The following is a 20,897-nucleotide window of genomic DNA, read 5'->3' on the forward strand; positions in this document are numbered from 1 at the left end:
CGACGTAACAATTTGCTCAAGAGTTGACAGGCACGATGCCGGCTTACTGCTGCAAAAACCTTACGCAGACTTCTTCACTGGACCAACAGTTCGGACGAGAACTATGGTTTTAAAGGTGTGTCATCATTTTTTTTTTTAGAATTAGCATTTGACACGAGGAAGTCTCAATCATGTATAGCCTTTCAGCTGATTTACCGTACAAAAAGTGAAAACTAAATACCTGAATTCGTATATCAAACAATTCAAGATGTACATTAAGCCATCTATATCGTATCCGAGTTTGAAAAAGATACCGAAAAGCTTGAAAAGGTAGATGAGGTAGAGAGAAGGAGGTGCAGGTGGGAAAATGATTTCCTTAAAATGTCAAGGGGAAAAGTTAGACGTTTTATCAATTTTCATTTATTTCAATATTAATTATAGACGTATCAAGACGCATTGAGACGAAAACATCAATGTTCAATACAATGGAGACAACTCCCAAATGGTACAACAGTACTTTGCCATTTATCGAAGTTCTAACACTAAAAAACGGTCGTTAATAATCTACGTCATGAGAAGTCTTCCGTGCGGTGCTCGACTAAATATAAAACAATATATAAAAATAGCATGACTGCTACAGACCAGGACAACTGACATCCCTAACGCTGTAGTGATTACCTCTGTTCCTCGTGCAGGGCAGTCAATGGTTACCACCACTTCGTGAATTTTTCACGTGTCAGGCTTCGCTAACGGGCACGTATAACTCAATGGCAAACTGAGCTAGGCTAATGCCTCACCGCTTGTCATGGACCAGTGATGCTAATGGAATTTGCTCATCTTTGTACCGAATGGTAAACCTTAGTTTAGAATGGAGAGCTACTTCATTGAGGTATAATCTTGCAGTGTGGCAGAAAAGGTTGAACGCAAAGTACAAAGACATCTTTGTTTGTACTGCCATGTAACATGATTAAGTGCTCGTTAACGGCCCATAGAAACTGAGACAGATCTGGTCAGACGTTTTTCTGTGACAGATCACTGCTTGATTGAAAATAAAAATCGCTGCTAGTCGCGGCCTTTCGATGCCATTATCGGTGCCAATCATTCACTTGCTTCTAAGTGAAGTCGGCTAGTATGACGTGCAACTGTTATCAAATACATCTAGAATCAGCCAAAATCGTTAGGTATTATCCAGCTCAAGCTCTCTATATCATTACGTGGCTCTGCTCTAAACTTGTTTCATGTTAGACACCGACCGTTAGTTTCGTTAAATGCGGAATTTCCTTTGCATTCGTTACTCGTTCTCATTGGAATAACTAACTGGTAAAATCTGACACTTTATGCGTCAAAGATGCGAAACGCGCTGTTCGTGATAGCGTGTCATCAAAAGATCAGGCGGTAAGAACGACGGAATAAGCAAAAGCATCTGAACTACTAGATCGGACTCCAAGGGCCAAACGCCACCCTACGAGGTAGCGCGAAGAGTGGTGGCAAGTTGGCGTGCCGTTATCGACCAAAGTCCTAGCTCATCTTGAGACATTACGGAACCTTTGCACGACAAAGATTCACTGTTTTTCAAGCAATGTCGCATGCTAGCTTATCATCAACCTTGCTGTTGTTTTAGAGAGCCTGTTGTGTAGAGAAAACGATGCTCCCGCATGCAAAATGATTTAATTTGTTCATTTAGATCCGATTTATGCGCTGTCTTATCAGACGATCTGACAATATACGCTACGTGTTGCGATTATAGTGTATAAACGCGTCCATATAACCACACAGTATGACAAACGAGGTAATTAATGATACATTGCATCCTTGGGCACAGGCTTAAATTTTAATCAATAAAAACAGGAATAAATTTGATTCAGATGTGGTAGCAACATGGGATTAGGCGAGTTTTTGAGCGAATACCCTTTTCTGACTAGATTACTAAGAGAGCCAGCATTAGATAAGGGACAAAGCTAAACATGCACTAACGCATATCGTTTGAAATCATTTAAAACACTGCTGTGCTGGAAAGATGGCTCCGGAGTCCCGTACTAATGATGCCGCATGGCAAACTGAGTACGCTTTAATAATATAGACTTGAAACAAGCGGGAGTTTTGAATTAAACGTGTTTCTAGATATAGGAACAAACCTCTCCTAAGTTTACAGTCCCTTCAAGGCAAATGAAAAGCATACCTTGACAAGCAAACATTTAAGTTTTACTCTTTAACGGTTGACTCTTTTCGATGATAAGTAAATCTGTAAGGTCTGCTTATCGCCGAAAAAAAACGGAACCGAGCAGAGGTGGAGCAGATGTTTCTTCGAACGGAGTTATCCATCGTTCACTGCCGACGAGCAGAGACAGAGCCGTTATCGCCAGCGTGATCACCGCTAAAAAAAAAGTCTTCTAGTATGCAAACCTTAGTAGTACTAGTATTAGTATTAGTAGTACTTAGAGATGATAACAGATACAAAATAATTGATTTGATATGTTTTTTTACTTCTGGTCGATTACGCCGTTGTTGGAGTTGTTGTTGGTCCTGATGCGTGTCGTGAACGCTACAAGCTATTGAGATAAGAAATATTAAGGAACTGATGCGTATTCAGCGCGGCAAGTGATTTCACTGAGATAGTGCTTATCCGCAGATGCAATTAACTGAGTGTTTTGCTTTATTGTTTCAGGCTGTTTTAGGCCTTAAAGGACGGAGGTCAACCGGTGGGTAAGATCTAATGACGGTAGTAATAATGACAGGCTATTCTTGAATGGCGTACGCTTTCGCCGAGCTTGGACACCTGAGAAGTAAGAAATTTGAATAAGTTAATTCATGGGACGGAGGTCATCGGTGATCAGTAGGAAGCCTGAACTACACGAATATTAGATCATGTTATCGCTAATGCTTTCAGTGTAGGTTTTAACTTTAGTAGGTCTCTCTATGTGCAGCCTTTTTCACTCGTGTTTATCTTTATTAAATGCTGCCAAGCCACGTGTCTCTGTTTACGGGTCGATCTAACTCCTGCTAGCTACTACTACAACTGCTCTTCCCTCTGAAATCGCCGCATTCATGACCGGTGCTGTTTTACGGTACGAGCTGCTTTTCCCTATGTCCGCTGGTCCGCTGTCGCCATTGAGGGATTGCTCGCTAAGGCCCAGTGGGAGTCGATCATTACCGAAGATCAAACCGTCAGCACATACTGGCCCTGGTCAGCTCGTCGTGAAGGAGCAATTCCGCCGATAATAACATGACTCTTTGTCGCTAGCTTCTTTACTTTTGTATTGCCTACCAGTTCTTCCTTGACACTTGCTGACTAGCTAGCTATTCTGACAGAAGAGCATCAACTTGCTCAACGCAAAGAAACATGTGTGGTCTTAGATGCGCCGGCAACGGCACTCTACGCGCGTGTGTTGACGTGTCGTCCGGTGTACAGCGAAGGCTGATGTCTGTTTGGGTGTCTGTCTGTATGTGTGTGTGACCGCGTGTCGGCAGATGGTCACCGATGGCTCGTAGATAAAGGCGCATGCGCCCACAGGCGCCGCCCCTTGGCGGGCCCGCACTACTCGATTGCTCCCTACCACCATCGTGAAGACGGCAACGACCGCCAGCATCAACAATAGCAGCACTGCAGGCTGGTTGACTGGCTACGAAGACCGGCAGCGACTTTAAGGGACTGCGAAGGGAATAGGCCTGAACGGCGCACGGCGGAGGAGTTAGCTGAATGAACGGGAAAACTGGTGAAACCAGTGGGCCTGACTGTCTGCCTAGATCTAGGACCAACAAGGACTTTGTAGCAGTAGCAGCAGGAAAAGAGGTGATGGCAGGGAAAGCGCGCGCGCGCGCGAAAGGGAGAGAGAAGGCGAAGATAGAGGGGAGAGCGTAAGGAAGCAACAGCAAAGGGTTAGCAGCGGCCGCGGGCGCTCCGTTAGCAGCACCGTCGTTGGGTGCGTGAAGGCGAGCGCCGGAGCTGTGGAGCGCCGGCCGGCGGGAGCGGAGCGGAGCCAGCCCCGATCAAGAGTCACTAGTGGCAGATTGTCAAAACGAGCAGCCCGTTGAGCCACGGCCGAGGGAAGCTCGCAGCTCGGGGACACGCGTCTGCTGCACGGACGGCGGAAACGGGCCGCACAGCCTGGTCCAGCCCAGAGAAACTGACGAACAGACACAGCGGAACCGGGTTCGGTTCGATCTGATACGGTTCTCAGTTGGCTTTCATCTCGACAACGGGTTACGAATGTGTGCTAAACAAAAAACCGAGTGTTCAAGCTATAAAAGTAAGTAGAGAGCTTGCACAGTCTTTGGCCGGGGAGACAAATGGTACTCCTCACAACAGAAGTTCATAAGAACGGCTAACTGGGCAAAGACCATCGTTGTCAACGACGGGTAACAGGCATGTGCCCGCATTTGATGTCGGGTCGAGTGTCATTTCATCGCGAAAACACTATCAATAGGATATCTAAGATGAGAATTATTGACGCCCATGTGTCCTAATCACGAGGGAAAGGAACTGTGGATATTTTCAGACTGCGCGCATTAGATCGGCGGAGAATTTCGGAGTACGCCGGTCAGAAAGGAATGTGAAAGCGTTGCTTTTACTCACGGAACGATATTTGTCAGGGGGCGCGAGATACCTGTTAGCGACGCTGGCCCGCCCCAGGTTAACTATGATTTGACATATCGCCAATGTAGTTTTTTGTGGGTGGAAGGAGAACGATAGCCAGAAGTGTGAAGACTGGCGATTGACTAGAAAAAAGTGACGAGCGACGATTGATTACTGTGTTTCATAGTGTAATAATAATAAAGGTGACGCGAAGGAGGATGTGAAGGGACAGGTGTGACAAATACAAGTGTAACATAGGTAATGACTGTGGCAATGTCGAGATGCCATTGAGCAGTGGATTCTTAATTCTGCTCCAATTTATAAGTAGGTATGCAAGTAATGAAATGAAAAAAAATGCTCGATAGCAGCTATGGATTGACGTTGTGCCGAAAGGACGTGGCATACAAGCCCTGTCTGTCGTAGGCAGGGTTCTATACTACGACGAGTGGAAGAACTTCGTCAATTTCTTCCTAAGACAGTGAATATCTTGACCTGTTCCTCGTGTACGCCTATGGCCAGCATGCGCATAAATGAAAGTTGACAAGAAGAAGGCACGCGTCTAACATAACTTTCGTGGTAACATTTGGTTATACCGGCGCCGTTGGAAACGAAAGTTGCACATAAATCTTCCCGCAGAAAACCTGCACGAGTCATAATGGAAAGCCGAATAGATCCTGGCGACAGGATCACATCACGAAGAAAACAGCCCAACCCGAAGCCTATCAAAGCGACCCAAGGTAAGCATACCCAAGCTAAAAGACTCTCGTAATATGTACGTTACTAGCGAAAAAAATCATGTGAAATGTAATACGGCGTGCAGCTGTAAGAAAGAAAAGCGCGTCCGGCCTATCGATGATAAACACGATCAGGCCTAATCATGCTTTACACTGGTTATGTTAAAACATGAGTTTGTGAAAATTAGTTAAATCATTCTACCGCAGTTCAATATTATAGCACAGTCGAGCCCGTTCTGGACAAACGGGAACACTTTCAGATCATCAGTATTACCAGCCATCATACACTCAATCGGTATAGCTTTATTGGTCCATACTGGTCCACATAGCGAGATAGCGGAAGCTATTTATATGTTTTGAACAGCTTAGACTTAGGAGGCAGTAAATCGGGTGAATTTTAGTCTGACTATAACATTTTCTACGAGCGGTCGTATATTTTTCTATGATTGTCGTTTAAACCTGTCAAACACTTTGCGCATGCTGTGTTTTGCTAAGCACGGGCTCCTTGTTCCCGTCGCTTCCGGTTGCGTTAGCGTTTTGTCGATCTTTGTTTTCTACATGTACATACAGCATGTGAAATCGATAGAATCCCGGCCGATCCATGCGCTACTCGCGGCCAGGTGCTTTCCGCGGTTGGTGGAACAAACCTGCACACAAATAAATTTCATATAGTATTTAATTCATACGCGTTCTTCTTATCGCTACTCGCATGGCATAATGGCCATAACCTAGATACATGGTGGGAATCATTGATCGTCGCCGACATCGGCCTTCCATCGAATCGTGCTGACATTAGATCGATCGCGGACGCGTCGATGAGTGCCACTTATCTCTTCCATACGCACAGGGAACGAGATGCACACGAGCACTCGTAAACCAGCTAGCCAAGTAACCTATCAAGCAACGATAGCTTAACGAATCAGTTACAGAGCGGACGGTCAAATACGTTGGCACGTACTACGATACCCTGTTCCCTTATGTATAAAATCATTCACATTTAGAACTAAACGTAGGAGAGAGCGGGGTGCAGCCTCGAAGTCTAGATAGCTTTTTGCTTGCTGCCGGGTACCCGCTGAAAAAGCCTGACGGAATCGAACCTATCTTTGGTAATGGCCATAATAGTAAACGTTTGAGTCGAGCAGATTTCGACTGCTGGCATTTTTGCGGCTGAAGCGCCGCTTGCCGAGACAGCGCTTCCCTGTAATAGTCATGTATCTTTGGCGGCGAGAAGGGGCGTTGCTACATCAGTTCTGTATATTAGCTCGTGTTAGCTTTGTGTCTAGATGTTATTCGACTCACAAAAGAAGTATCGAATATTAGTACTTTACATTTTTGTCACCGGTGCCCGTCTGTATTCGTTCTGTGCAGTGTTTCATTAACCGAATTACTCCCGTCATCGTCTTTTCTCGTTTCCCTAGCGCTAACGCTACCACCGCGAAGACAGGCGCTTCCGGTACCGTTCCGTTCATTCGTGATCTCTATCTAATCATGATTTCATGTCGACGTCCAGAATTCGATCGATTCAATAGAACGTATCACAACAGGCAACGCAGCAGCAGCAGCTGTCATAGCGTAGGCGGCTGTAGGAAGTCGCATAAGCATAGGCTCCGGCCGCAAACGCGATCACTGGTACGAAGAGAAGAAGATGGCCGATCGAGCCAATGTCATCTTGGCAGTTTAAGGCGCGGCAAGTGACGCTTACTTCTGTTGCCGTAGCTAGTTCTGTCACCATGACTAACTTCGCTGCCGCTACCGTCATGGTTGTTAAGGTGCGTCTCACCCCATGCACTTGACGGAGATGCGTTTCTGATCTTGTTCAGTCATCATTGGCATGGCTGGCTAGTGGCTGATCGCCCTCCTGTTGAGAGACAGGGATTCTGTAGAGCATTTACAACGACACACAGGATCAGGGATGGCAAGAGCGACCAGATCTTCAATGACAGCGATGGCGCTATGAACGGTCAGTCGATGAGCAATTGGTGGGGTATTCTAACGTGAGTCATTGTTAACGTAATGAACATACCGGTTACCGGCACAGCGGCCCGTCAAGCCAATGCAAAGGTGTTAACTATGTGTTAAAGTGGAAACAAGCCCATTCGGCAGTAAACCCAATTCTGGGTTTTTAAGCTCATATCGTCGACAGTATGAACTGGATTGGGCAGATCTTTCCTTCGCTCGCGAGATGAAGGCAAGTTTTTTTTCTCTGTTTTGTCCCATTTCCATGGTTTGAAGAAAAGGCCAAGGAAAGTCCCATCGGATGGTGTCAGTCTGGCCGCAGAAATAGCCGAGGTAGTTTCCACTGAGTTCCAGGCAGGCTGACATTGCTGGTCGATTTCAGTATTGATTGCATCTACGGGGTATAGAAAAGTCTCTGCTTGACCTTTTCGTCCGTTGGCTTTGGTTACACGGCGATGTCAATTTCTAGTCCTTACGGGCTACTTCTGATAATGACTGCGAAGACGAAAGTGAATCTACCGAAGCGGTGGCAAAGTTACCTGATTGGACGTAAGTCAGCTGGCTTTCCCCCTTTGAAAAACGGGTACGTACTCTGTAAAAGTATTGCAACTAGACAGTACCTATAGCCAAAGCGGTAAGTGTTCCTACGATACGTGCAGAAATAAATCTATTACGTGTATGCATGTTAGAGTTTACTCGATTTTTTGCTAGGCTTTCAGTACTATCTTCTTTTGCCCACAGTCGTATCTTCGTCTAGCCACGTATGGAGCCATCAGACACCGGATTAACATAGCTATCCATAGAACATAGGGTGTGTATAGTGAAACCAGTACAGATTAGCAAACAATTCCAGTCAGAGACAAGTACTAAGCGCAGTCGACGTACTTCTGAAGCTAAATTCTGTCCATAATTCACAATGTCTTCTATGTAACGATAACGATTCAAGCGATTCAGCTAAAATATCATATAAATACAAAACAAAGTACGAGCTCAGACGGCAAAATTTGGCCGATAGATCGTATAGAATTCGATGCATTAATAACCTATGCAGGATACCTAATTAACGCTACGAGAGGGATCGGTCCCGTCATCTTGAATGTAAGCAGAACGTCCACACATTAACTAGGCATCCTTGAAAAATTGTTTCTTTGTCATGCGCATTATCAAATGAAGTCTACAGTAACGAAATTTCCATAACAAAATTCGATGAAGAGCTAATTTGGCAAAAGCGAAAAGACGCACACGCTCCCCTTACCACTGTACCTCTGAGAAGACCAGGGAAGTCTATACCACTAATAGTTAAGAACTTCTGCGCATAAGTACACCTAAATCGTGGCAGGATTCTTGTCGTTCTGGATTTATCTGACATCATTCACAAATTATCGATCAGCAGTACGCTCCTATTGAAAACGTCGACAAAGTTAAGGAGAACTTCGAGCAGCTGAAGCTCATTGTAAAAGGAGAAATGCGCAAAAGAGCCTTATCGAAGCATCATGTAGAAGGACATAGCAAAGTTGCGTACCATGTCCACAAGTGACGTTTACCATTTACGTATGATCATCAAAAAAAAATGTAATATTTACTCCACTTGATAGAATATGGTAAAAATATACCGCATAGCTTGCTAATTTCCATTGTTTGCAAAGAGCCCGTGAGGCTGCTATTTAGCAATTTGGCCATGCGATCCATTGCTGCGATTGTGTGGGTAATTGACCCTATATTCATATTGTACAAGGATAGGACCTATCTCATGATAAGGGCATAGGTCACAGTCTTCTCAGAATTTTCACGCCGAGTCCAACGTTCAGTTAAAGCAGAGTTTAACCGGCGAATCCTATTCGCTTCACCAATGAAAAGCAACTGTATTTAGGAACATTCCTAAGATCTGTCTCATAGGGCGAAGGGGGCCTAGCTTGCAACAAATCTCGACAGGCCGACATTACATAAACAATTTGCTCGTGAGAAGCCATTCGGATCGGCCTGATTTTCGAACGCACGCAAAAGCGGCTTCCTTTCATCAAAGATCTATGGGAATGATCGATCCCTAAAATTAAACAATCCTTCACGTTCAAAATCATCCGGGCAAAGTATCTCACAAAGAGGCCAAATATGACGCTCGATTATGTTCCCTAACAGCGTTTAATTTACGAAAATGACGAAAAAGAGCACATATAAATAAATCGACGTTCCGACCTTATAAAATGTAGAATAGGGGCAAACATGTGTGAGTCTCAGGCTTTTCACCTTTGCATTTTTTTTTGGATTTTTTCCACACTTTATATGCAATATGCCGCGAATCTATCGTCATTATTACTATATTTTTATTAGTATTATCTAGGTCCGTTTAATGTGCGCTCACGTTTTATTCAAATCTATGTGATTACTCAGTAAAATCTAGCGCGGACAAAGTGCCGTAATAATAGTTGAGTTCGGATATTGTTTCTTCAATTATTATAAAAAAAAAATCAGAAATCGTACTCAAGAGACTAGCACACAAAAACGATGGTCCGCTAAAAACGACGTTGTCAAGCAAAAACTCCGAGAAGGAAAGCAGGAGAAAGAATTTTTCTTTTTCATCGAGATCGCTATGCATCGATAGGAAGTCAGGACGAATCGAAATAACGTCAGAGGCCGTGGTATTTGCGCAATTTACCACGACAATCCTTATCACATACCAAAAATGGGCGACGAGGACAGCCACTTCCATAGAAAAAGCTATGGATTTTCGAAGCTAATTAGTCTTTTGATCCTTTAATCGTTAGCCCTAAGTTAAGGCCGAGAATGGTTGCCCTCAAATTAATAGAATGCTGTTCTGTTGTTGGGAACAGAAATATCGAAGCTAAATAACAAAATGTTTGTATTTAGATAAGTGTCCAAGCCACAAGTCTTGGCTAGGTCTCGGACTTGTCGTTGAAATATATGTCCAACTAAGCAACCTCTTTACGGCAATAAAATGTCGTACCACTATGGGATCCATTGGAACTTACACAGGTGACAGTTTTATTTAAATATTATCTATCGCTTCCTTCCGTTGCGGCTGTGGGCTTGATTATTGGCCAGACACAGCCGAGATCAATTGCTTCTCTTTTGAGTTGGTACTCAAAAACGCCGACGATCTGGGCACTTCTGGGACCACTTATTTACCTGATTAAGTCGATATAGCAGGTGTTTTCGCGAATAATGATACCATCACCTTTATTTTGCTCATCGTTATTTATAAATATGATAACGATGCCCGTAAGAAGATCCAATCAAAGTTTGTGTCTGTAGGAACTTATTGAAACCAATGACACTGCTATTGTAACAATATAGTTCTATCTTTTTTGGCCTCTGCCATACAACAGTAACTCTTTTCTGTGGTCGAAAATGAAGCTCATTACTAAAAAAGGGAACGTGGATTTCGTTTGAAAAGTCACATACTATCCAGCGTTTATGATAGAGTTCTTTTATTGAAATACTTACACACTGTTATCTACCTATACGCACTGTTCTTGGGCATTACCTTGGTTTTGTGCAGAGATCTCATCACCATGTTGCATTAGAGACCCAACATTGATTTTGTCCCTCACCCTCTAATCTCCTCTATCAGATCTTTGCGTCTCCTTTGATCTGATTTAATTATCAGTTAATCGCTTTCTTTACTATATCCTCACCGCTATTTTCAATAGAGGTATTCTGTTCTGTTCTAAAAGTTCACCTATTAGAATGCTTGCCTCGTGAACAAGACTCTGGCCATCTCCTGGGCCCTTGATCGACGTGTCAGCTCGCCTTCCAACTAGCGAATCCATGTAAAAACTCTGTAGCTCACTTGGTACTCCCACAGTCCGACTTCTTATATATCTTATTATGACACCATAGCCATTATTACGCTTGTCTCTTTAATTCGTGCCACGAACTAACGCGCCGTCCTGCGTTGTTATCCACTTGTCTGGTCCTTATATGTTTATTCCATATACCTGAACGTAGATGGAGAATTGCTATGAACGGCCGGTATTTTCGTCGTCGCCATCGCTCTTGTTAACATTGCGCAGCAATAACGTGCCTTGTTTAGTCGTACCATTTATCGCGGTAAATCCGCTTGTCATTTTTTCTCGTGATTGCAGTTTGTCATTGCAGCTGCTGTTGGCGTTGCTCCTGCGGGGCATTCAGTGAGGGTTTTTGAGAATCAGGTACGAAGCGAGCGCCGAAGGCCTACGCGCACGGGAAAGATGGTACGACTCGGCAGCACTTGTTTGCTCACGTAGTTGACAACGGTGCAGCGTTTGTTCTTGGTTAGTGGCATACAACGACAGTGATGATCTCATAAATTCACCGCAGTCGGCGAACACTGATAAGGACGTGGAACGAGAGACGAGGTAAAGTCCGCGATAACCTGCCACAATGAAGACAGAACTCATGCAAAGTGGGGTCTGAACATTGATTGGGGTTGAATCACTCGGCCGGATCCGTAAATTTGCTGGGCTCATATATAGCGCTACTACGGCAATACACTGTTAAGTATGATAATAAGAACTGAAGAGATAAGCCCTTTAGGGCAACAAACATCAAGTAGTTACCACCGCTGGCCATTAATATCAGAAATCGAGTTAATCAAATTCAGTTTCATTACTGGTAGTGGAAAACAAAAAAACATCAAAGAGGACCGCTCAAAAAATATGGACTCTCATCGATAGACTGTGACGGGAAATGCATTTGGGATAGTCCCTGTTTCTGAAAAATATTCCCCTTCACGAACAGTCACTTCTAGTAGGTACCCTGTCTTATTATGACCAAAATATTTCCTAGTAATTATCGAACACGATACGTCCATCATTTCGTAGCGCCTATGAAATCGACCCCATGTCAAAGGTTGAACGCACTTTGTGCTACTTTTAGGTTAGCGAACGCACTGCCGATAATATTTTGGGAATATTCTGGTAAAATTAAGATGGACGATATGTGATAAACACACTTATTCTGCTATGAGTGTACAGTGAAAATCGCCTAAATAATGACACAATCAGCGATACTTTCGACAGTCGAAACGCGTTTGTTTGAGTTCGTACTCAGTATTGAAATAAGGCTCCATATAATTGGGCAAATTACAAATAGGAGAAACCAGTGTACCATATAAAAATTATTAACGAGCCTGAACGAAAACAACGACTAAACAATTCTAGTGTGGTGCATGGTAGCGTTTTTACTTTAGCTTTTGAATTAAGCTGACCTCTGTTTTTTACTCGCGGAGAGCTGCTCATAACTTTAACGCATGGCTCGTTTTTATCAACCCAACCATAAACATCGTAAATCTCACATTTTCTACGCTGCATGGTATGTGCCATGATTTTTAGATTGTCCTAAATATACGAAAAAAAAAACACCGCTATTTCCAGCTCATTTCAACCATGATATTATCTGTATAGGGCATAGATAAGATTACCACATCTCTGTTTGTTTAATAAAAATCGGGACGTCCTCGTCGCACCTGTCATGGAAGATTACTTCAGAGAAGTATCTCGTCATCAATACGAAAGTGAATCATTTCTACCACCTTAGATCCCACAGTTAACATCTAACTGTGACTAATTTAACTACTTTTCAAACAATACTACTCATGCTCCATGCTCCGCTGTATAGTTTTCATATTACTCTTACCCCACGAAGACCCGTTCCAGATTCGCAGTTTTCGCGGCCTGCCTGCATTATCGATTCGTGAATACACGCGGATAACGTATTCACCGGCTCTTGCCATTGTCATTGTTGACACAATAATTGTATGCGTGAGTGAGGTGGCGAGTTCCTCTGTGTCAGGACATAAGCTTGCTTGCACACTCATATCGAAGTCACCACGTCTCACCTATGAGACCGTTTTTGGTGCTGCAGATCTCACTCACTTCTTGCTTCGAATTCTTCGCACTTAGCACTTAGTCCTGTTTGTGTGAAGCTAATGAAGCTACGTCTCCGACTAAACCGATCACTCCCCCCGATCCGAAAAACTACCCCTGACATTTCGTCGTGTACCTGCCAGCAACAAGCTTAATGTCTCCCCTGCTATCTTGGTATCCTCTCCCTTGCTTGGGTAATTCTGATAGTGACGCCGGTGCGGTTTCCGTACTGACGCCATGATGGTATCGCACCGAGATTACGGGTGCGTTGTGACGCTCGCATATCGTTTCAGAAGTCTCATCGTGCGATAATCACCTCATAAACCAACGGCAACTGTAAGAGGTAAATGCAACAACGGAATCCACCCTGAAGCAATGACATGTGTCTTTGTCTTCTGCTAGAACCGTTTTGCCATGACCGGTTCGACAACACGGGTCATATTGAATTGGATGTACGTGTATACAGCGGCGTTATATATAGCTGTTATACGTCTTTTTCCCTGGTTACGCGCCTACAGTCGTCCTGCGTTGAACTTCTTAAAAATAGCTTTTATCTCATCAGTTTGATGTTAGGATAAGATTAGCCCAACTTCAAATTGACTGTATAGTTTTTTCTTCAATTCCGTATATTCGTAAATTCATCACAACCTAATATAGGTGATATGAGACTAAAATTACCGCAATTCTATCTGTGCAATAGCTTTACTGCTAAAAACGTTCCGCCCTGATCGAAATAGGACCGATCAGAGAATTTAGTAGACTGCCATCGTCTGAACACTGGGTGGCCTATTATAGAGTATGCGCATGCTGCAACAGGTCCAAGACTCAGCGCAGGTACTCGAATGAACAACACCTTAAAGTAAGCAGAAAAATCTAGGCACATCTCCCCCCATCTTACCGTGAATTCGCATTGCATAAGTCCAAACCAGTTAGCGCCTTCTCTCGTTTGAACGAACGAAGGACTATCTGCACACAATTAAGGATGATATACAGTTGTGTGTACGCAGTCTTCCATGACTGCCGATGAGACCGATGCATGCATCACAAATCGCTAAACGTACGCGCCGTTAAACTTTGTCATTCGCGATTAAATAGCTCTTTCGGTGAAATTCTGTGAGGACCTTCCTGCTAATCCCTTGTCAGGGTAAAGCCAATAAAAAAAAACTGAATGATTTCAATGTGGTGTTGTCGGTAATCGTTTGCACGGGTTTTCAGTGATCAGTAACTAGCGGATCGATCAGCCACCGAATTTTATCTGGAATTGAAAATCCTTTTTTCCGAATGATTCTACGAACCTTTGTGATTCTAGCAAGTTAGTCTATATCGTACCCACCACTAATTGCGCTCTACATGTTCCGCTTTCCGCCTGCATTGTGCAATGCCCGAAAATCTTAATTTAGAGAGGTATTGAGACGCGTCTTGATTGGCTGCTTGTTAACTCTAGAAAAAAAAAAAACGAAGCAGACTCATAATCAAGACAAACGTCTGCGGTAGTTCGATTAATATGTAAATAAAAATTACTAACGTCTACCGTTTTTGCACCGGACACCAGCGTTTTTGTGAAACCTCCAACAATTACAACGGAAAATTACGGCTCACTTTATTGCAGCTTACGATGTGACTGCTGAAAATACGCAAGTCGATCCCTACACGAAAACTACAGTAGTGAAACTTCTGCTAGCGCTTCAAACGAAACAAAAAAGCTACAGAGGTGCAGTTTAGACAATTGATGTATTTCGACTACCATACGTAGTGCGGTGCGATCGTTCACGAAGATTTTAGGTATACGTTCTATGCTACCAAAGTTACGTGGAAGCTTACAAGGACGATAAAACCAAAAACACTTGGTCAGTAGACTTGGGTCTTGTTAACGATCCAAACGACGTTCTTATTTGTTATTACTTCCTCATAGCTGTGCTCACTAGGGAAGCTGGCATCTTGCCATACCTGTTTCAATAAACAGAGACGTCGAGAGTTAACGTACGTAACCATAAAAGATCGTCTCGATAACTGTTTTCACTTGAATGGCGTTCAACATGAATTTTATCCTAATTTATGGCAAAGCTCATATCTACACGTATTGAGATACCAGGACCTGGTTCTATACTAATCATAGTGAACTGACAGCATAATCATACGAATAGGGTAACGATTTAGTTTTACAAATATAATATCATGAGCATTTCCATACAACACGTTTCATTTACCGTTATACGCATTAACAAAAAAGCTTTTTTTCCGTCTCAAAAAACCATTCTTTCTATCGATGTGTAATTGCAATGAAGTATAGGCAAGGTTACACCGATCGTTCCTCGCGCCATGTCTGTCACATTCTGGAGAACGATGAACGACAACTATTTCGCATCCGCAGCGTAGGAACTTCTTTAAAGTTAGTTAATTTCCCTGCGTTGCTGAAGGGGCATCGTTTGTCCTGAGCACTGTTGTTGCAGGGCAGGCTGAAAGCCACAAAACAGAAAAATCCGGCTGGCTGAAGTTATTTTGAAATTTTCGATGACAACTCACTTCGCTTAGCAAACTAGAAGCAATACGATATCAGTGATTCCGCGATACTAATGATTTGACTAAATCGCCTAGAGAGACGAACTAGCTCGCTTAAATAAGTAAAAACAGTAAATGATAAAAAATGAAAAAAAAAAATACTAACAAGACAATTGGATATAACAATGGTAAACATGGCATTCTTTATGAAACGCCCATACGGGTGTTTTTACTAATAACCATATTCGTTCTAAGGTCAGACCCGGTCATCGAAAACTGCGAATTACTTAACACTTAAATAAAAACACTGATTTATCCTCGGCACTTTGCTATAGACAGGTACAATTCATTTTGTTCTCTTGAAAAGAAATTTCTCATTGTTAACGTTCAACGAAAAACCCTTAAAAAGCAATATTAAATAGTAAAAAGCTTATTTGCTGTTACAAGTTAACTTCTAGCTAGGTTTCAGTCATTTTCAGGTAGAAGCGCAGGAACGAAGTTGCCTGCAAAAGATATCCAGAAGAAACTTAAATAGATTAACGAATTATGCCTCCAAAAAGTCCTCCAATTATGGAGATCCTATAATTTTTCAGATTTATGGACGCAGCAAGTTATAACGGTTTGTATGACAAGGCTTAGAGATAGTCTTCGTGATAGAGTAGCGGGTAACGTATTTGCCTGCTAATCTTAAGGACATGTTGTAGTCTAAGTTTAAACTCGGACAATGGCCTACGAATAGCGACACCTAAAATAAAACTCGAAATAGATTTCAAATCGTCTCAAATTTATGAGAGAATGTTCGATAAATACTTGTTAGGAACTTAGCTAAACAAAACGTGATTCTGTTATTTAGCGTACTTTCAGATACTCTTTGTGGGGTTCCTTTAAGTTCGGCGATCCCTACGGATCAGCTGTACTTGCGAACTTCTGAGCAAATCGTAAAGAGAAATCGACACCAAGATGTAGATCAGGACACAGGGCCGAGTATCAACAAAATGAAAGCGAATCTCATTATGGACGTATCCAGTATAATTTACATTGAAAACTTTTCGACAAGGTCCTCTTACTGAGCGGTCTTTTTCCGGTCAGGATGCCAGCTGTAGCTGCGTATTTTAGCATAACGTTCAGTCTAGAACCAGGCGAATTATCGGTGGCTTCAAACGAGTCGTGGTAATGGGCAGACGGTTAACTGTCGGGGAAAAAAGACCTATGAAAGTGCGATGATAGCCTGTGTCTTTTGTCAGCACTATCAGCTGAGAAAAATTAGATTTCGCTCACACCTGCCCTGCAGCTGTTATCTGTCGCTTTTCTAATGGTAAACGAAATGCAATGATTGTAGAAGTGGCAGTGATCAAAATGTCAGCGTGTCTTCGGACGCCCGCCCAGAAGAAACAACGAACGCTAGTTATTAATAATTTCTTGTCGGTCTTGTATAGCGTTATTGACAGAAACGTTATATCGACATAATTCTTTTGAGCCCTATTTTTGTTACTATTACATCTCAAATAACGTGTGTGTACCGTTATGACAAGCCGTCTAGTCTTCCGGTGTCATCGTATATACATACATATATAATGGCAAACTGAATTGGTATTTATCGTAACGTAATGCACTTTCGCTATGAGGTATATAAACCACTGCTCTCTCACAGGCCAAACGTTTAGCCTAATAGGAACATCTACTTACAATCGTGGCGATACGCATCGGCGCACAGAAGAAGTAACGAGTCTTCCGGCCTAGATACAACGAAGCTTGTCGATCTATTTGCATGGAGCCGCATCCTGTGACTTGCTACTGGCCGTATCTAAGTTCATAAGCGATGATTGTTAAACATATACAAATGGTATATATCAGGAAGAAAGAAGCTGTCGAAAAACTTCATCCCCCGAATGATGTCGAACTTACACAAAGTGGGCAGGCGGGGCATGGTCGACAGCTGCGTTCGAATAGAACGAGCCGTTGTCAGCCTATAAAATAATTCTAAGTAAACTATGACAGCTTTGTCAATTTACTACCGGCACAATGATCTGTAATATTTTGACATAGTTTTCCATTTCAAGCGCATACGTACTTCCATTGGCGTCAGTTGATCAGCGGTGACGTTATTGTGCTAGTTACGGCCGCATCAGAATGTGCCTTTGCTACAATTATTACTAAATGTGCTTGAATACGTCATTTACGCGCACGGAAACCCTTGTGGAAAATAAGATATAATAGGTAACTTGATTAGCACACCTGAAGAGACTGATGATAACGATTAGTAACAATGATGACTAATTTCGTAAAATTCAAGACGAAGTTACGACTGCAGTTGATGCTGCCGCAGATGATTCAGTATCCAGTGGCTCGTACCATCCAGTTAACTGTAATGCTTGTCAGCGGCTACGCTAAACACCACAAGATTTTTTACTTATGCGAGACTAAGTTGGCCGAAATTGAAAAACAGAGACTCACAAACAGAGACAACGGTCCAATTGCTAACCCTCCGATATTGATAAGGACAACACCTGATGGCTTCGATAACTTCCTTCCCTCAGACTGCCCCCATCCTAGACACCAATCATTCGCGTAGTAGGGCACCTTTCTACAAGCGGTTGCTACTGCCGACGCCGTTGTTGCCGAACGAATAAAGCGTCGAACATTCTCATCAGCCACCATGGTAACGGCTGGACGGGCCAGGCCGAGCGTGTATTGGCATCAAGCGAACGGCAGGTCTCAGTTACCGTGACGTATCACTCCTGGCGCAGTCATTACGACCGGTAGCGTCCAACATCGGACACAAGCTGTTCACAGCTATCCGGCAGTAATAAACAACAACAATAACAAACAATAATATCAGACGTCGAGGTCGCGGCTGTACCGAAATGCCCGTTCAATCAGCGTCTACGCTCCTGATGCTGATGCGAACGAATGCTACAAACTATTGCAGTAGCAGAAGCCATAACAAGTGCGCGCGCGCTATTACAGTTGCGGTAGGCAACAATGATGCGGTACGATGGCACGATGAGGCACTATAGCTTCGTAACGCACGACTATATTACGTATCCTGTTCGTCCGGTCGAAGATCATGACTTTCATTAAAAACTTCTATCGATTGGGTGGCCGTCCTCCGAATCGTATGGGTGTTGACGATAAACTGTACTGCAGAACATCGACTGCCCTGCCCTTAGGTCCGCCGAACGCCGAGCCGTAGTGAAAGCAGAAACGCGACGGCCGGAGCGCTAGGTCAGTATTAAATACTGCAAGCATTTCGTCTACCACGATCTATCAATGTCGGCAGGCCTGTTCGTGTCCTACCGCAACGGGCTAAAGCGCTTCTCGACTACTCGCGGAGCTTCGCTCTTATGTCCGCATGCCTCGGAAATATGAATGTTCCTTAAGAGTTGTGACATTCGTGTGTGGTTCCTACTTCGTTTGTTATGGACCGTTGAAGTATCTCGCTTATCTCGGAGTTAGATACTAGACGCGTTCGTTCGCAGCACAGATTTCTAAGCGACTGTTCTGCTGTGGGATGGTTCCATTTTTGCACTAGTGCTATAGGGCGTGCTTCGCACTAATAAAATACTGCCCTAGTCGCTCGCTTGAGATAGCGCCTGCGGCAGAGGTTGTTGCGTCTGCCGATATTGCAGTAGGCGTTGACACGTATGATTGTTGCTATTTTTACTGTTCCTTGCAAAGCATTCATAAATTGAATCGTGTCAGGAGCTGAGAGATAACCATACGGGTAACGCTGACAACATTCGGCATAGGTGTGACTTCATAACACAGTTTACAGTGCAGTAAGGTAATCATTGCAATAGATGCAGAGAAGACAACGTACGATGACTGCAAGCCTAATACTACTCAAGTGCTCTATATGAAGGCAGCGGTACGATTTTTTCGTCATGAGTGGCATCAATTCATGTTATTGACATGAGGTGTCTATGCTTGATGCCTGCCGATGATGCATCTCTTTATATGCTTAAGCTTTAAACCATTAATATATGGGAATAGCTGTATGCTAACTGAAGGTAGCAGCACCTCATTCAACTAGGTTTTAGGCCATATCCATCAATCATGAACGTATTTTCTATCGATCAGCTGAGAGCTTGGCGTAGGTTAACGAACACTCGAATGAGGCATATGTCGTGGCCAGTCATAATATGCAACCAAGGTATCTTTACTACACTACCTGCACCAAATGTGGCGTTACATGAAGCTGCCAGATTATGGTAGTAACCGTTAAATTAAAAGTGCCGAGAATACCGTGATGGATAGTGTTGAAGTGCCTGCTACAAGTATTCCTAATCAGTAGTCATTTTTCCCATCAAAACTGATCAAATGAAGTATTAAAACAGACACGAAGATGGACCAGCTATTATTAGACGAGCGACTATGGTGTTTTACAGCCAGGCCTTGCCGTCTTATCGCAAAACGCATGGGAATCAACGCCAAACGTATCATTATTCATAGTGTGAAAGCTTTACGCCGTCTACCTTCTGAGCTGAGTTAAAATCTTTGAGTCTGCGTTATGTGTACATACGTTTGTCATTTTTTGTATCAGTTACCACGCGATTATTTTAGCTATTAACGAGAAAATTGCATCTATTTTTAAAATACAGCGAAAAAAAACTGCCGTGACATATGGGCCGATGGCAGAGGAAATTTTAGTGTGACCTATTTATTGTCGTTTGTTCTCCGTAGATCACGCTTTTTTTTTGTGCGCATTATTGTAATTGCCATCTCTGTGTGTACATATAAATAGATGATCAGGCAGCCACGTGTCCAGTGGCCTGGGATAAGGCTCGGAATCGCTGATTGCATCTCAGAACGATTTCCTACGTGCTATTGATGTTATCCCTTAAAATGTATTTTGTAAGAAATCACGCCAAGGCACAGGTTGATACAGGTAAATGCAAATGAAAAAAAAATTATATTAGAGGAAAAATTTAGGTAATATAATTACAATAAATAAACGGCGAATATATTTTTACGTTACGATTAATCGAAAAATTATATATTACTCATAATTTCTACCGCACAAGCGGAACTATCGTAATAGTCTGCCATAGTTAACAGCTCCCTTAAAATAACACACCAATTAACCAAACAATAGATAAAAAAGAAACAATATGGCGTCGTTTTTGTACATTACACTCTGAGGTTTGTGATGGATGTCCTAATCATATTGCAGAGCGCAGGAAATTGGTTGCTTCTTCGTTGTTACCGTAGCTCAAAATGCCACCCTACTTCGCATTCGACATTATCGCGTTAATCAATGTTTCATTTACATGATCTAGATGTCGCTGTGGC

General features: G+C 43.0%; 2 protein-coding genes across 5 annotated transcripts in view; one reads left to right on the forward strand and one right to left on the reverse strand.

The window, feature by feature from the left end:
* The first annotated feature begins 4,307 nt into the window (after positions 1–4,307).
* Positions 4,308–20,897, forward strand: part of ush (Zinc finger protein ush) — a 97,377-nt gene continuing 80,787 nt past the window's right edge. The window contains exon 1 of the mRNA XM_022847132.2: positions 4,308–5,289. Within this exon, the coding sequence (XP_022702867.1) occupies positions 5,208–5,289 (82 nt within the window). The 5' untranslated portion in view covers positions 4,308–5,207. The remainder of the gene's footprint in view (positions 5,290–20,897) is intronic.
* Positions 14,681–20,897, reverse strand: part of LOC111268257 (uncharacterized) — an 89,567-nt gene continuing 83,350 nt past the window's right edge. For 2 of the 4 annotated variants that reach the window (XM_086971610.1, XM_022847134.2), the window contains one exon: positions 15,238–15,562. In XM_086971610.1, coding sequence (XP_086827736.1) covers positions 15,433–15,562 — 130 coding nt within the window. In that variant the 3' untranslated portion in view covers positions 15,238–15,432. Of the gene's footprint in view, positions 15,054–15,237; positions 16,109–20,897 lie in introns of those variants that run through there. The other 2 variants (XR_002685087.2, XM_022847138.2) reach the window with 2 other exon arrangements.

The sequence above is a fragment of the Varroa jacobsoni genome, unplaced genomic scaffold (assembly GCF_002532875.2).
Source record: "Varroa jacobsoni isolate VJ856 unplaced genomic scaffold, vjacob_1.0 scaffold_1269, whole genome shotgun sequence".
In the NCBI taxonomy this organism is placed as follows: Eukaryota; Metazoa; Arthropoda; class Arachnida; order Mesostigmata; family Varroidae; genus Varroa; species Varroa jacobsoni.